At 45.6% G+C, this 17,737-nt stretch overlaps 1 protein-coding gene across 3 annotated transcripts in view; it reads left to right on the top strand.

Annotated features, from left to right (window-relative positions):
* The window catches only part of pde1ca (phosphodiesterase 1C, calmodulin-dependent a), a 1,198,716-nt gene that overhangs the window by 1,108,287 nt on the left and 72,692 nt on the right, over positions 1 to 17,737 (top strand). Inside the window, exon 17 of one of the 3 annotated variants that reach the window (XM_072467372.1) lies at positions 10,215 to 12,002. The exons of the other annotated variants lie outside the window; for them this stretch is intronic. Within the exon in view, the coding sequence (XP_072323473.1) occupies positions 10,215 to 10,246 (32 nt within the window). The 3' untranslated portion in view covers positions 10,247 to 12,002. Of the gene's footprint in view, positions 1 to 10,214; positions 12,003 to 17,737 lie in introns of those variants that run through there. 3 annotated transcript variants of the gene reach the window in all.

Here is a 17,737-nt window from a genome sequence, read left to right as displayed (position 1 = left end):
GGAATTTAACTTCAGTCCGCTAAACCGTGCCCGATAGCTGAATTTAACTTCAGTCCGCTGAACTGTGCCTGACAGCGGAATTTAGCTTCATTCCGCTGAACTATGCCTGACAGCCGAAATTAACTTCAGTCCGCTAAACTGTGCCTGACAGCGGCCTTTAACTTCAATCCGCTGAAACATGCCTGACAGCGGAATTTAACTTCAGTCCGCTGAACTGTGCCTGACAGCGGAATTTAGCTTCATTCCGCTGAACTGTGCCTGACAGCCGAATTTAACTTCAGTCCGCTGAACTGTGCCTGACAGTGACCTTTAACTTCAGTCCGCTGAAACGTGCGTGACAGCGGAATTTAACTTCAGTCCGCTGAAACATGCCTGACAGTGGCCTTTAACCTCAGTCCACTGAACCGTTCCTGACAGCGGCCTTTAACGTCAGTCCGCTGAACTGTGCCTGACAGCGGAACTTAACTTCAGTCTGCTGAACTGTGCCTGACAGCGGAATTTAACTTCAGTCCGCTGAACTGTGCCTGTAGCAGCTTTTAACTTCAGTCCGCTGAACTGTGCCTGACAGCGGCATTTAACTTCAGTCCGCTCAACCGTGCCTGACTGCGGCCTTTAACCTCAGTCAGCTGAAACGTGCCTGACAGCGGAATTTAACTTCCGTCCGCTGAAACATGCCTGACAGTGGCCTTTAACCTAAGTCCGCTGAACCGTGCCTGACAGTGGCCTTTAACCTAAGTCTGCTGAAACATGCCTGACAGTGGCCTTTAACCTAAGTCCGCTGAAACGTGCCTGACAGCTGAATTTAACCTCAGTCCACTGAAACGTGCCTGACAGCGGCCTTTAACTTCAGTCCGCTGAAACGTGCCTGACAGCGGAATTTAACCTCAGTCCGCTGAAACGTGCCTGACAGCGGAATTTAACTTCCGTCCGCTGAAACATGCCTGACAGTGGCCTTTAACCTAAGTCCGCTGAACCGTGCCTGACAGTGGCCTTTAACCTAAGTCCGCTGAAACATGCCTGACAGTGGCCTTTAACCTAAGTCCGCTGAAACGTGCCTGACAGCTGAATTTAACCTCAGTCCACTGAAACGTGCCTGACAGCGGCCTTTAACTTCAGTCCGCTGAAACGTGCCTGACAGCGGAATTTAACCTCAATCCGCTGAACTGTGCCTGACAGCGGAATTGAACTTCAGTCCGCTGAACTGTGCCTGACAGCGGCCTTTAACTTCAGTCTGCTGAACCGTGCCTGACAGCGGAATTTAACCTCAGTCCGCTGAACTGTGGCTGACAGCGGAATTGAACTTCAGTCCGCAAAACTGTGCCTGACAGCGGCCTTTAACCTCAGTCCGCTGAACTGCGCCTGATAGCGGAATTTAACTTCAGTCCGCTGAACCGTGCCTGACAGCGGAATTTAACTTCAGTCCGCTGAACTGTGCCTGACAGCGGAATTTAACTTCATTCCGCTGAACTGTGCCTGACAGCGGAATTTAACTTCAGTCCGCTAAACTGTGCCTGACTGCGGCCTTTAACCTCAGTCCACTGAAACGTGCCTGACAGCGGAATTTAACATCAGTCCGCTGAACCGTGCCTGACAGTGGCCTTTAACCTCAGTCCACTGAACCGTTCCTGACAGCGGCCTTTAACTTCAGTCCGCTGAACTGTGCCTGACAGCGGCCTTTAACTTCAGTCCGCTAAACTGTGCCTGACAGCGGCCTTTAACCTCAGCCCGCTGAACTGTGCCTGACAGCGGAACTTAACTTCAGTCTGCTGAACTGTGCCTGACAGCGGAATTTAACTTCAGTCAGCTGAACCGTGCCTGACAGCGGCCTTTAACCTCAGTCCGCTGAAACGTGCCTGACAGCGGAATTTAGCTTCATTCCCTGAACTGTGCCTGACAGGTGTAGCGCACAAAGACTCTGTGAGACGAATAGAGTGAAGTTGATGAGGCTTTATTAAGCGTGTCTGTTCCCCCGCAGCTCGATAGTAAACTGGCCTGCGGGGGAAGACTCCGGCTTCTTATACGCCGCCTTCAGGGCGGAGCTTGACGTCGACGGCCAACCAGGACCCGGGATTTGTCAGCCAATGACATTAGGGCTTCCAGTCCCACATGACCCCCAATACATACTACCACAACAGGGGAATTTAACTTCAGTCCACTGAAACATGCCTGACAGTGGCCTTTAACCTCAGTCCGCTGAAACGTGCCTGACAGCGGAATTTAACCTCAGTCCGCTGAAACGTGCCTGACAGCGGAATTTAACTTCCGTCCGCTGAACTGTGCCTGACAGCGGCTTTTAACTTCAGTCCGCTGAACTGTGCCTGACAGTGGAATTTAACCTCAGTCCGCTGAAACGTGCCTGACAGTGGCCTCTAACCTCAGTCCGCTGAAACGTGCCTGACAGCGGAATTTAACTTCAGTCCGCTGAAACATGCCTGACAGTGGCCTTTAACCTCAGTCCACTGAACCGTTCCTGACAGCGGCCTTTAACTTCAGTCCGCTGAACTGTGCCTGACAGCGGCCTTTAACTTCAGTCCGCTGAACTGTGCCTGATAGCGGCCTTTAACTTCAGTCCGCTGAACTGTGCCTGACAGCGGAACTTAACTTCAGTCCGCTAAACTGTGCCTGACAGCGGCCTTTAACCTCAGTCCGCTGAACTGTGCCTGACAGCGGAACTTAACTTCAGTCTGCTGAACTGTGCCTGACAGCGGAATTTAACTTCAGTCCGCTGAACTGTGCCTGATAGCGGCCTTTAACATCAGTCCGCTGAAAGGTGCCTGACAGCGGAATTTAACTTCAGTCCGCTGAACTGAGCCTGACAGCGGCTTTTAACTTCAGTCCGCTGAACCGTTCCTGACAGCGGCCTTTAACTTCAGTCCGCTGAACTGTGCCTGACAGCGGCCTTTAACTTCAGTCCGCTAAACTGTGCCTGACAGCGGCCTTTAACCTCAGCCCGCTGAACTGTGCCTGACAGCGGCCTTTAACCTCAGCCTGCTGAACTGTGCCTGACAGCGGAACTTAACTTCAGTCTGCTGAACTGTGCCTGACAGCGGAATTTAACTTCAGTCCGCTGAACCGTGCCTGACAGCGGCCTTTAACCTCAGTCCGCTGAAACGTGCCTGACAGCGGAATTTAACTTCAGTCCGCTGAACCGTGCCTGACAGCGGAATTTAGCTTCATTCCCTGAACTGTGCCTGACAGGTGTAGCGCACAAAGACTCTGTGAGATGAATAGAGTGAAGTTGATGAGGCTTTATTAAGCGTGTCTGTTCCCCCGCAGCTCGATAGTAAACTGGCCTGCGGGGGAAGACTCCGGCTTCTTATACGCCGCCTTCAGGGCGGAGCTTGACGTCAACGGCCAACCAGGACCCGGGATTTGTCAGCCACTGACATTGGGGCTTCCAGTCCCACATGACCCCCAATACATACTACCACAACAGGGGAATTTAACTTCAGTCCACTGAAACATGCCTGACATTGGCCTTTAACCTCAGTCCGCTGAAACGTGCCTGACAGCGGAATTTAACTTCCGTCCGCTGAACTGTGCCTGACAGCGGCTTTTAACTTCAGTCCGCTGAACTGTGCCTGACAGCGGAATTTAACCTCAGTCCGCTGAAACGTGCCTGACAGTGGCCTCTAACCTCAGTCCGCTGAAACGTGCCTGACAGCGGAATTTAACTTCAGTCCGCTGAAACATGCCTGACAGTGGCCTTTAACCTCAGTCCACTGAACCGTTCCTGACAGCGGCCTTTAACTTCAGTCCGCTGAACTGTGCCTGACAGCGGCCTTTAACTTCAGTCCGCTGAACTGTGCCTGATAGCGGCCTTTAACTTCAGTCCGCTGAACTGTGCCTGACAGCGGAACTTAACTTCAGTCCGCTAAACTGTGCCTGACAGCGGCCTTTAACCTCAGTCCGCTGAACTGTGCCTGACAGCGGAACTTAACTTCAGTCTGCTGAACTGTGCCTGACAGCGGAATTTAACTTCAGTCCGCTGAACTGTGCCTGATAGCGGCCTTTAACATCAGTCCGCTGAAAGGTGCCTGACAGCGGAATTTAACTTCAGTCCGCTGAACTGTGCCTGACAGCGGCTTTTAACTTCAGTCCGCTGAACCGTGCCTGACAGCGGCCTTTAACCACAGTCAGCAGAAACGTGCCTGACAGTGGCCTTTAACCTCAGTCCGCTGAAACGTGCCTGACAGCGGAATTTAACTTCAGTCCGCTCAACCGTGCCTGACAGCGGCCTTTAACTTCAGTCCGCAGAACCGTGCCTGACAGCGGAATTTAACTTCATTCCGCTGAACTGTGCCTGACAGCGGAATTTAACTTCAGTCCGCTAAACGGTGCCTGACAGCGGCCTTTAACCTCAGTCCGCTGAACTGTGCCTGACAGCGGAATTTAACTTCATTCCGCTGAACTGTGCCTGACAGCGGAATTCAACTTCAGTCCGCTGAAATGTGCCTGACAGCGGAATTTAACTCAATCCGCTGAACTGCATCTGACAGCGGAATTTAACTTCAGTCCGCTGAACTGTGCCTGACAGCGGAATTTAACTTCAGTCCGCTGACTGTGCCTGACAGCGGCCTTTAACCTCAGTCCGCTGAACTGTGCCTGACAGCGGAATTTAACTTCAGTCCGCTGAACTGTGCCTGACAGCGGAATTTATCTTCAGTCCGCTGAAATGTGCCTGATAGCGGCCTTTAACTTCATTCCGCTGAACTGTGCCTGACAGCCGAATTTAACTTCAGTCCGCTAAACTGTGCCTGACAGCGGCCTTTAACTTCAGTCCGCTGAAACATGCCTGACAGTGGCCTTTAACCTCAGTCCGCTGAAACGTGCCTGACAGCGGAATTTAACCTCAGTCCGCTGAACTGTGCCTGACAGGGGAATTTAACTTCAGTCCGCTGAACTGTGCCTGACAGCGGCCTTTAACTTCAGTCCGCTGAACTGTGCCTGACAGCGGCTTTTAACTTCAGTCTGCTGAACTGTGCCTGACAGCGGCCTTTAACCTAAGTCCGCTGAAACATGCCTGACAGTGGCCTTTAACCTAAGACGCTGAAACGTGCCTGACAGCTGAATTTAACCTCAGTCCGCTGAACCGTGCCTGACAGCGGCCTTTAACTTCAGTCCGCTTAACTGTGCCTGACAGCGGAATTTAACTTCAGTCCGCTGAACTGTGCCTAACAGCGGCCTTTAACTTCAGTCCGCTGAACTGTGCCTGACAGCGGCTTTTAACTTCAGTCCGCTGAACTGTGCCTGACAGCGGCCTTTAACCTCAGTCCGCTGAAACGTGCCAGACAGCGGAATTTAACTTCAGTCCGCTGAACCGTGCCTGACAGCGGCCTTTAACTTCAGTCCGCTGAAACATGCCTGACAGTGGCCTTTAAACTCAGTCCACTGAAACGTGCCTGACAGTGGCCTTTAACCTCAGTCCACTGAAACGTGCCTGACAGCGGCTTTTAACTTCATTCCGCTGAACTGTGCCTGACAGCGGAATTTAACTTCAGTCCGCTGAACTGTGCCTGACAGCGGAATTTAACTTCAGTCCGCTGAACTGTGCTTGACAGCGGCCTTTAACTTCAGTCCGCTGAACCGTGCCTGACAGCGGAATTTAACCTCAGTCCGCTGAACTGTGCCTGACAGCGGAATTGAACTTCAGTCTGCTGAACTGTGCCTGACAGCGGCCTTTAACTTCAGTCTGCTGAACCGTGCCTGACAGCGGAATTTAACTTCAGTCCGCTGAACTGTGCCTGACAGCGGAATTTAACTTCAGTCCGCAAAACTGTGCCTGACAGCGGCCTTTAACCTCAGTCCGCTGAACTGTGCCTGACAGCGGAATTTAACCTCAGTCCGCTGAACTGTGCCTGACAGCGGAATTTAACTTCAGTCCGCAAAACTGTGCCTGACAGCGGCCTTTAACCTCAGTCCGCTGAACTGCGCCTGACAGCGGAATTGAACTTCAGTCTGCTGAACTGTGCCTGACAGCGGAATTTAACTTCAGTCCGCTGAACCGTGCCTGACAGCGGAATTTAACTTCAGTCCGCTGAACTGTGCCTGACAGCGGAATTTAACTTCATTCCGCTGAACTGTGCCTGACAGCGGCTTTTAACTTCAGTCCGCTGAACCGTGCCTGATAGCGGCCTTTAACCACAGTCAGCAGAAACGTGCCTGACAGTGGAATTTAACTTCAGTCCGCTGAACCGTGCCTGACAGCGGCCTTTAACTCCAGTCCGCTGAAACATGCCTGACAGTGGCCTTTAACCTCAGTCCGCTGAAACGTGCCTGACAGCGTAATTTAACTTCAGTCCGCTCAACCGTGCCTGACAGCAGCCTTTAACTTCAGTCCGCTCAACCGTGCCTGACAGCGGAATTTAACTTCATTCCGCTGAACTGTGCCTGACAGCGGAATTTAACTTCAGTCCGCTAAACGGTGCCTGACAGCGGCCTTTAACCTCAGTCCGCTGAACTGTGCCTGACAGCGGAATTTAACTTCAGTCCGCTGAACTGTGCCTGACAGCGGCCTTTAACCTCAGACCGCTGAACTGTGCCTGACAGCGGAATTTAACTTCAGTCCGCTGAACTGTGACTGACAGCGGAATTTAACTTCAGTCCGCTAAACGGTGCCTGACAGCGGCCTTTAACCTCAGTCCGCTGAACTGTGCCTGTCAGCGGAATTTAACTTCAGTCCGCTAAACCGTGCCCGATAGCGGAATTTAACTTCAGTCCGCTGAACTGTGCCTGACAGCGGAATTTAGCTTCATTCCGCTGAACTATGCCTGACAGCCGAAATTAACTTCAGTCCGCTAAACTGTGCCTGACAGCGGCCTTTAACTTCAATCCGCTGAAACATGCCTGACAGCGGAATTTAACTTCAGTCCGCTGAACTGTGCCTGACAGCGGAATTTAGCTTCATTCCGCTGAACTGTGCCTGACAGCCGAATTTAACTACAGTCCGCTGAACTGTGCCTGACAGTGACCTTTAACTTCAGTCCGCTGAAACGTGCGTGACAGCGGAATTTAACTTCAGTCCGCTGAAACATGCCTGACAGTGGCCTTTAACCTCAGTCCACTGAACCGTTCCTGACAGCGGCCTTTAACGTCAGTCCGCTGAACTGTGCCTGACAGCGGAACTTAACTTCAGTCTGCTGAACTGTGCCTGACAGCGGAATTTAACTTCAGTCCGCTGAACTGTGCCTGTAGCAGCTTTTAACTTCAGTCCGCTGAACTGTGCCTGACAGCGGCATTTAACTTCAGTCCGCTGAACTGTGCCTGACAGCGGCTTTTAACTTCAGTCCGCTCAACCGTGCCTGACTGCGGCCTTTAACCTCAGTCAGCTGAAACGTGCCTGACAGCGGAATTTAACTTCCGTCCGCTGAAACATGCCTGACAGTGGCCTTTAACCTAAGTCCGCTGAACCGTGCCTGACAGTGGCCTTTAACCTAAGTCCGCTGAAACATGCCTGACAGTGGCCTTTAACCTAAGTCCGCTGAAACGTGCCTGACAGCTGAATTTAACCTCAGTCCACTGAAACGTGCCTGACAGCGGCCTTTAACTTCAGTCCGCTGAAACGTGCCTGACAGCGGAATTTAACCTCAGTCCGCTGAACTGTGCCTGACAGCGGAATTGAACTTCAGTCCGCTGAACTGTGCCTGACAGCGGCCTTTAACCTCAGTCCGCTGAAACGTGCCTGACAGCGGAATTTAACCACACAATGATGTAAGAAGTTAAATGACCTTGACCTTCGACCAGTGTGATGTTGGCCAGAGATGTGTTGGGACCGAGGATGACTATATCTCCATGCATGTACCCTTGCTTATATATTTATATAAAATCACAAGTCATTAATAAAAAAATTCTATTAACATGGGAAGACTGCGAAGACTGAAACCAACATCACCACAAAAGCCTTGCTCTTTGCAGAACTAGTTTAGGAGATGGAGGCACCGTTGGTTGCATCTCTGATGTTGCCACCTATCTCCCAGTGAGTCCTTTTGTTATTCTTTCACCTGATGAAGGTGTAGCTGGTAAGGCAGCGTTCATCGCCCATCACCAATTTCTATTCAGAAGGTGGTGTTAAGCTGACTTCTTAAACTGTTGCATTTTCTTTAGACCCTTCCTCAGTGGTTTGATCGTGGCTTGAATGGCTTGCTCGGCTATTTCAGAGGTTGGTTGTTAGAGAACCACATTGCTGTTGTAAAGGTATTCGGGACAATTGAGACAATAGCAGTAATGAGACATCCAATCAAATAAAGTGATAAGCAAGTAAGTGAGTAAGCCGAACACTGTTCCCTACTTGTTTACTGCACCCTCTGACTTATGCTACAATCCTTAACTGGAACTGGTATTTTTAAAAGCTGCATTCTAATTTCCATGCTGCAGTGCTCATTGTTCCTCTTTTCATCGCATTATATAATAGAGAAGGAAACAATTCACTCAGTCTGTTGTGCCTGTGTCAGTTCTCTGAAAGAGCTGCAAATTAGCTCCACGATCCAGCTCTTTCTCCATAGCCTTGCAATTCTTTCCTTGTTAATATATAGCAAATTCCCTTTTGAAAGTTACTGTTGAATATCTTTCCATCAGGCACTTAGACAATGCACTCCAAATCATAATTCGCTGAGTATCCTCATCGTCCTCATTTTATTTCCAGATTATTTAATATCTGTGACTTTTGGTTATAGCCACTGGAGATAGTTTCTCCATATTTACTCTGTTGAAATTTCTCATAATTTTAAATACTTCTACTAAATTTCCCCTTTAACTTCAGTGTTCTAAAGAGAAGGATCCCAGATTTAGTAGTCTTTCCAAGTAACTGAAACCCTTCATCCTTCTTATTATTCTGGTAAATCTCTGCGCTCTCTCCAAGAACTTGAAAACCTTTACTCCAGTCATTACTCCAATGGATATTTATGAGTTAATCAAGAAACTCCCAAATATAAAGCAGGCATTGCTTTATATTCCACGGTGTAAATATATGACAACTCAACGCATGGAACATTCGACCGTTAAGCTCCAACTCAACATGAACAATATCACAGGATACCTGAAATAAAAACAGAAAATGCTGGATTAAATCAGCAGGTCTGTGGAGAGAAACAGAGTTAGGGTTTCGAGTCCATATGACCTTTCTATAGAACACAGGATTTCTGTTCTGAATGAGATAATATGTAATTTAAATGGCAATACATCTTTGCTGGATTTCTCCGACTGTTGGGGTTCTTTGGTTCTGCCAACAGTGCAATCCCCACCTATGGATTTCTCGGCGCGTGAGGTGGCTTCCATGGGAAATTCCATTGACAAGCAGCGGGAGGAGTAGATCCTGCCACAAGCGAATGCCGCACCGTTGGGAAACACATGGCTGGGAGAGCGGAGAATCCAGCTCCTTATAATGACTGAACCTAAATGATTTTGGTCAAAAGAATTGAGCCATACCTGAAAACAAAATGCCATAATAATCTTTTGTGAAAGGGAGTTTTTCCTGACAGATGGCATTGTTGGAATTTCTTTTAGCTTCTTCAAACAATTTTTATCATACACCCATTTATATGTAAAGCTATTTGTTACTCTGAAAATGATGAGAAAAGAGAGGTGGTTCTCGATTCTAGTGCTTCCAATGGAAAGAAAACAAGAAATACATCTTAATGCCTGTGCCAAGGGGTGGCACAATGGATAAAACTGCCACCTTACAGCTCCAGGGACCTGGGTTCAATTCCAGCCTCGGGTGACTGCCTGTCTGGAGTTTGTATTTTCTCCCCGTGTTTGCGTGGGTTTCCTCCAAGTGCTCCAGTTTCCTCCCACTGACAAAGAAGTGCACATTAGGTGGATTAACCATGCTAAATTGTCTTAGTGTCTGAAAGGTTAGGTTGGGTTACAGGGATAAGCTGGAGGTGTAGGCATAAGTAGGGTGCTCTTTTCAAGGGCCGGTGCAGACTGCATGGGTCGAATGGCCTTCTTCTGCATTGTAGGGATTCTATGACACATTTCCCAAAGTACACTCCCACTAGAAAAACCTCCCATGGTCAATTATTGTCTAACTGTGGTTGGCTGCGAATATAATGTCAGCCGAGGCAGTCTCAAATGTTTTGCATGTAAATTTCTTCCATCCACATTTCCTCGAGCTGAGAAGCATAGTATTAACTTATTGCTGTTTTCCTTCCCTCTCAGCTGCTCTCGCCCTGGACTGGAATAAGTCACTGACAGGCATTTGTTTCTTTCTCTTGCAGGGGCAGAAGTGCAGCCTGGCCCTGGAAACTAGTTCCATCATGCTAGCTCAGCTTCTTCACTTTTTCTACAAGGACCAACCCACAGGGAAAGTCTTGAACAGTGTTTCAAGTACTGACTCTTCTCATTGGCCAGTTTACAAAACTAAAAACTATAGGCATTGGATCTTTTATTGGCTTATGTTCTTATTTTTTTTGTTTTAAAATGACCTTTTGTTTTGCACAGGTGGAGAATTCTTGAAGTTTTTAGTTTTATAAATATGGGCCCAAGCCTCCAAAAAAATAACATGGCATTGTACAGCATAATCTTAACAGGGGGATCTGAGGCCTGACCAATAATGCTCTAAAGCTGTATGACACATATTTGTTGGATGACCTCTTGCGCGCAAGAGTGGAAGTACAGATGTCATCGAGTGACATTTTTATGATTTTGAGAGGTATTTTGCATCCAATCCCCCAAACGTCATGCAACTGCAACTGTAAAATATGCAGTAATAAGTTTTTAATGAAAACTTTCTTTGTCCAACACCAACTATAATAATCTACCACCTCTTTATTCAGTCAGTGAAATTTGATTCAATCTGATGAATTGTATTATTCTACTCAACCATCTCCAATCTAATTGATGGGGACTCTCTGGCAGTAAAACTGCTTCCTACATATCCACTCCATCACCAAGACTACCTTAGATTTCACCTCCGCCTCAGCTTTTTTGCTGCTGAAAAGCTCTTCCATGCATTTGTTACTGCTAGATTTGATTATTCCAGTGCTCTCCTGGCTGGTCTCCCATCTTCCACCCTACATAACTTGTTTATTCAAAACTCTGCCGCTATTATCCTAACTCACACCAAAGGCTTTTCACTCATAACTTCTGTGCTCCAGCAACAAATTAATTTTCCATGGCCTTTTCCTTCATTGTCTCTGTAGCCTCTTCTAGCCCAATTAACCCATTGAGACCCCTTTGCTCTGCCACTGCTGACGCTCTGCTTTTAGTTGCTCACTTCATTGGCAGCCATGTCCTCAGCTGCCTAAACCTAAAACTCTGGAATTCCCTTCTTAAAGTTCTTCACTTTGTCTATCCTGTTTTAAATACTACCCCTTTCTCTCTTAATATCTCCTTACGTGACTAAAGATCAAATTTTGACTAAAGCTTGTGCAAAGTGTTTTGGGATGTTTTACTATGTTTAAGGCACTATATAAATGCAAGTTGTTTGTAAACGTTGCTACATTGAGCCATCTTACTCTTTCTGTCTGATATAAGTATGAAGAGTTAAATGTGTTATTTATTTCAAAATGATAGTACAGCAATAAAGGTTTACATTAATTTCTGCATTTCCAATTATACTAAACATTTAAAGAAGTAGAATGGGTATAATGTATTAAATGCTGTCCATTAGTAATTGCAGTTGATTTTCAGCCAAGCTGGCTTGCAAAAATTTTACAAAAGCAAAATACGGCAGATGCTGGAAATCTGATATAAAAACAGAAAAGGCTTCAAACACTCAGCAGGTCAGGCAGTGTGGTGGCAAAGTTGGAGATTGGAAGGGCATGTAATTAGGTGGGATAGTGGTGTTTGCAGAACCTCTATACATCCCGCCTCTGACAGAATTAAGTTGTGGATAAGAAGGCGGGCCATGGTCAATGTTTTAATGTTCCTACCCCACCTTTAACTTAAGGCCTTAAGTGGTCAATTAATTACGACCTAAGGTCTTCATTTCACCACTGCTGGTATTAAACCGGTGCCATATGGGTCTGTCACAATGTGACATGTATGACAATTAAAACCATGCAGCTAGCTTGTCAATGTCAGGGTGGGGTAAGGTGGGAATGGGGGGGAAGGGATATGGCAGTGGATGGGGGAAGTTGTAGTGGGGGAGGGGGCATTCCACATCAGGAGGGTTGGGGGAGTTCTGCTGAGAATTACCCCCTGCCCTTGCTGCCAACTCCCTGAACCCCTCTCCCCTTGACTCCAACCCCGTGGGGTGGCATGGTGGCACAGTGATTAGCACTGCTGCCTCACAGCTCCTGGGACCCTGTTTCAATTCTGGCCTTGGGTGACTGTTTGGAGTTTGCACTTTCTCACATGTCTGCATGGGTTCCCTCCGGTTTCCTCCCACTGTCCAAAGATGGCAGGTTAGGTGGATTAGCCATGATAATTTTCCCCTTAGTGTCCAAAAGGTTAGGTGGGGTTACTAGGTCTACAGAGATAGGGTGGAGACGTGAGCTTAAGTAGGGTGCTCTTTCCCAGGGCCGGTGCAGATTCAATGGGCTGAAAGGCTTCCTTCTGCACTGAAAATTCAGTGATTCCCTGATAACTTTCCTCTCCCGCACCCCCACATATTACTTATCTGTGGCCTGGATCACTCCACAATCATTGCACCAGCAGGCAGTGCCTCACGAGCGGCACAGCTGAGCACAATCAAAGGTCAGCAGCTCTCCGTCGGTGAGACTTCCGCCTCCGGGGTCTCAATTCTAAGGGAAGGCCTCCTGCTGGCCTCAAAACTTCCTTAGTGGCTTGTGGTTTGGCAGGCCTTCCCAAAAAGAGACAGCACAGGTCTCTTGCTGGCTGTCCAGAGGCAGGTGTAACCTCCTACATCTCAACAAGATTCTGCTCAATGTTTTAGGTCAATGAATGATCATCGACCTGAAGCATTAGTTCTATCGCCATAGATGGTGCCTGACATGCTGAGTATTTCCAGCATGTTTTGTTTATATTGCAAAGAAGTTTTATTAATCAGCAGACAGGAATAAATCAATGTTGATAATTAGGCATATTGCACACCCTAAACACTGGCATGGTCATTTCAGATCATGCCATGTAAACCATTGATTCAATTGAGATATTGCCATGTTAGATGATTTCTGAGTTGAACTTGAGTCATCTCCAAGGATAAAAGCAGTCATGGAAATGTAAAAGCTTAGTTAATGCTGAGGTGTGCAAGCTTTTGCCTTTGTATTATGGAACCTTGGGACTAACCATCCCAAGGTGCCATAGTAATAATAATCTTTATTATTGTCACAGTAGGCTTACATTAACACTGCAATAAAGTTACTGTGAAAATCCCCTAGTCGCCACACTCCGGCGTCTGTTCAGCAAATTCAGAATGTCCAATTCGCCAAACAGCACGTCTTTTGGGATTTGTGTGAGGAAATCAGAGCACCCGGAGGAAACCCACGCAGACACAAGGAGAACATGCAGACTCCCCACAGCCGGGAATCAAACCTGGGACCCTGGTGCTGTGAAGCAACAGTGCTAACTGTATTACCATGCTACCAACAGTTAAAGTTTAAATCTGTGTTCCTTTAATGGGCAACTAGCTCAATTTGCTGACAGGCAATTTACCAATGGGAAAATAGGAAAAAGAGCATACCTTTCCAAATTTACCTAAATTTCAAACTGGATGAAACAGGAAATAAATAAAAAATGAAAAGCTAAAATGTTCGAAACACTCATTAACTCTGTGTAGAGAATCAGAATAAATATAAGGTGTGAGACTGAGTTTGGGGGCTTGGAGGGCTGCATTGCTAGGGACTGGGGTGTCTCTTGGGCTGAAACTTGTACTCCCTTGCTATCATTACCCTAATTATCAGTGGTACCGCAATTCCACTCACACTGGTACATTTGAATGTGGAAGAAGGGGTAATAATTAAAATAATTCTGTCAAAGTTAGTTTTCCACACTAATATTCAGACAAAACTAGCTTTTTAAACGTTGGAATAATCCAACTGTACATTTGAGCATTTTTACTGGTACCAGACCTTGTAGACTATTGCACACACTGAGACGAGCTCAGTCAGCTATACAAAAAAATTTGTCTAATTAGTACTTGAGATTTACCTAACCCTTTAATTCACTGCATTTAATTATGCTTTAATCAATGTTTAGATTAATCATCATGAAATATTGATGTTTCAATGTCATCTAATTAGATGGCTTCACATTACCACAGGGTGGAAATTTTGCCCTGCAATGTAGTTGATGGCCTTGTTTAGCAGATATATTACGCTGGTTAACCCCTTCCTCTAAAATAAGGGATTATGACAACTTGCATTTATATCGCACCATTAATGTAGCAAAACACTTGATTACATTACTTCACACGACCTTTCCCAACCAAAATTTCACATGAGGAGATATTAGGGCCGGTGTCCAAAAATTAAGTCAGAGCTAGGTTTTACAAAAGAGAGCAACCTAGGAGGAGAAAAAAGTTAAAAAGGTGATAGCCTCAGGTCAAATGTTTTATGCACTAAGTAATTTTGCTGACCGGAATTCGTAACCTCAGATCTCTATGCTAAGATTGTAGCTTTACTTAAAGTTAAGTGTATTTGGGGCAATTTTCCAATTTTATCCTAGTGACAGACAACCTTACTGGTAAGAAAATCATATCTGAAATATTAATTAATAATTGTGTATCTGAATTTCCAAGTGTAAGGAACTTCTCACTCTGAGAAGGAAGTTGAAAACTGGCTCCAATAAATTTTTCATAAGAAGTGATTGGAAAAAAGTCTTATTTTTAGAAATAGTTTGGGGCGCAAGCATTCTCATTAATTGATTATGACTGTAGCTCTAAATTGATTTATCCTGAATGGTGCTTGCTTTGTGATGGTGAAGGAGTCTCATGATGTAGCTGAGTTTTCTCAGCTGCAAGACCTGTTGAACCTTTGTTACCAGGGACAAAATTAGTTGTGAGGTAGCAGGGCAGGATTATCTTTACAAATGGTTGAGTCTGGACAAAGTGCAAATTTACCAGAACAAAAAGATGGATTTGCTGTAAGTGCAAAAATTATTTTTAACATTGATTTATCAACTCCAGGTGGTTTAATGAAGAATAGTTTGTGGGACTGCTGAAGCACAGACTCAGATTGTTGTTTAAAATATGGGGCAGAGTTCCTTTTACTGCACCTGGATCCATGATACTGTGCATGAAAAGAAAACTGGGTGGGGAAGGACACACTTTGAAGGGCTTGATTTTGGTCCGAAGACAGAAACTAAGAAACTGTGGTGGAGCGAAGTTCAAGAACACAACTTATTAAAACCTAACAAAGATACAAAAAGCAATCTAAAGGGTTTCTGGAGTGTTTGCATTTATTGCAAGGAGGCTGTTGTTTAGAGCAATTTCTCACATATTTGGAGCATTGCTTAGATCCCAACTGAGGGACTCCATTTGGTTATGGCCACGATATCTCTTGAAGGATATATCAGCATTCAAAGGGATACAAGACGAACGAGCCAGAATGATACCAGGTCTGAGCAGAAATGTCAAAGTGCCTAGGCATGATACGTCATTATGACATGAGGATGGCTGGTTGGATTCAATGAGTTTTTTGTCTATCAACATTGCACATTATTCGAGGATTAAATTGTGAGGACAGGTTGTATGTAATTATAAGTATTCCTTTGCATTGAGTTGGTTTAGGGATGATCCAATACAGGTGTTTGAAATGTTTGATAAGATAAATCAGATAAATTATTTCCTCTGATGGGGGAATCAAGGGCAAGGAGACATAGAGCTGGATTTTTGCCATGTTAGGCAGACCTTTACATATGGCAAACAGGAGGCCAAATGTGGAATCCCACCCCGTTTCCAACTGACCCAAGTTTTTCTGGAAGGGAAAGGGGGTGGGCATAATTCACGCAGGCTGAACGCCCAAATGGAGCAGTGCAATTTAAACTGAGCTCAGTTTATCAGTCCCTGTGGCTGCCTACACTCTGTTTCCGTGATTGGTGGGGCAGGCTCTACTGTCACACATTTGGTGTACTCTTTGCTGAGGGGGTTCAGCAAAGTGCTTACCTCCGTAGTCAAAACCCAGGCCATAATCTTCAAATTAGAGCTCGGAGTTTTCACACAAAGGTAGTAGAAATTTGGAACTCCCTGCCAAAAAATATTGATTAGTTAAGGATACCAAGGGACTTGAAGAAAAAGGAGGTAAATGGAGATGGGATATAGATCCACCGTAATCTAATTGAATTGTGGAAGGGGCTCAGTGGATTATATTGCTGTTCTTAATGTTCCTCCATGCAATATTTTCAACCCATTAATTTAATTGGACAGAAGATCGAACATTCCATTTCATGCAACACTCCTCCGTATATGTTTTCGCCCTCAAATTTCATCACTCAGATAGTGCCAATTTATCTTGCAGCCAACATTATAATCACATCAAACAAACTAAGTAAATGTGACAAGGGCAGACTGAGTAAATTGAAGGGAACACTCAACCATCTGGAAAGATTTTCTGATAGATTCGCTGAAGGAATAGAATGATCCAACCTATCAGATTTTATGTGATTTTTCCCTCTGTTATATAGATTTTTTCACGATGACGAAATGTCCTTTTATAATCAGCATAAAAAATTCTTTCCAGGATTCTTTTTGACTTTTTTCTTTGAATCTTCCTCAACTTGTCACTGGGAAAAGCAGTAAATCGACTACATTTGTAACAATGCTTGTTCATTTGGAACAAGCATTTCTTTTGCCATTGGACAAAGCAATCTTTTTATTTAATACATCCCTTTGATCAAAAGAAGTTGCCCAAAAAAGCAGGAAAAAGCACGTTCCTCTTCCAGTCTGTGCCTGAATGGAGCCAGAACTTTCATCTTCATTTAGTTCTTATCCAACCAGTACCTTGGGGGAAGCATCTCTCCATAGTTAGCTGTCTCAGTGTGTCATTTGTTTGATCCCCTATACTGTATGTGGCGTAATGTTTGTGTAAATTGTCAATGTTAATTACTGTGTGTTACTGTATGTTACCTACCTACACCGCTCTATATAATGGATGCAAATGATTACATTGTACAATATGTTTCAGAGTAATCAGAGCTTACTGTTAACCATTGATTAATGTGCGCTACTTTTGTGATATCCAAATGATTTGTTTCCATTGTTCGTCTGTTGCTTCCACTAACTGTAGTCCTTTAAACTAACAAAATGATTAACCTGAGAGGGGCCTTAAAAAGACCTTTCCTTGTTTTCTGTCAATATTTTTCTGTTGAACTCTTCAAATGCAATACTGGAATGTTACAAAAGCTGAACATCGACAGGGTTTCACTTTGTTACGCTTAATGTCTTTTGTTTATGTGTTTTAGTGATCAATGTATGGGACAGAATGGCAAAACTTTTTCATTGCTGGGGGTATAGGTTTAAGGTGCGAGGGATAAAGTTTAGAGGAGATGGGCGATGGAAGTTTTTTATACAGAGGGTAGTGGGTGCCTGGAAAACGCTGTCGGAGGAGGTGAAAGCAGGTACATAGGTACGTTTAAGGGGCGTCTTGACAAGTACATGAATAGGATGGGAATAGAGGGATACGGACCGCGAAGTGTGGAAGGTTTTAGTTTAGATGGGCAGCATGGTTGGCGCAGGCTTGGAGGGCCTGTTCTTTGTTTGTTCTTTGGAGTATTTGTTCTTTGTTTGTTCTTTCTAAATGATATTTGGGGGCCGCATGGAATCAAGTTTAAAGTCATTTTAAGAATTGTTCCATTTGAGCACTGTATAGCGGAAGAAATGTCCTTTGCGAAACCCCAAATT

This window comes from Scyliorhinus torazame, chromosome 11 (assembly GCF_047496885.1).
Source record: "Scyliorhinus torazame isolate Kashiwa2021f chromosome 11, sScyTor2.1, whole genome shotgun sequence".
In the NCBI taxonomy this organism is placed as follows: domain Eukaryota; kingdom Metazoa; phylum Chordata; class Chondrichthyes; order Carcharhiniformes; family Scyliorhinidae; genus Scyliorhinus; species Scyliorhinus torazame.
The sequence above is the reverse complement of the archived record's forward strand: the minus strand, read 5'-3'. Positions and strand labels throughout refer to the sequence as shown.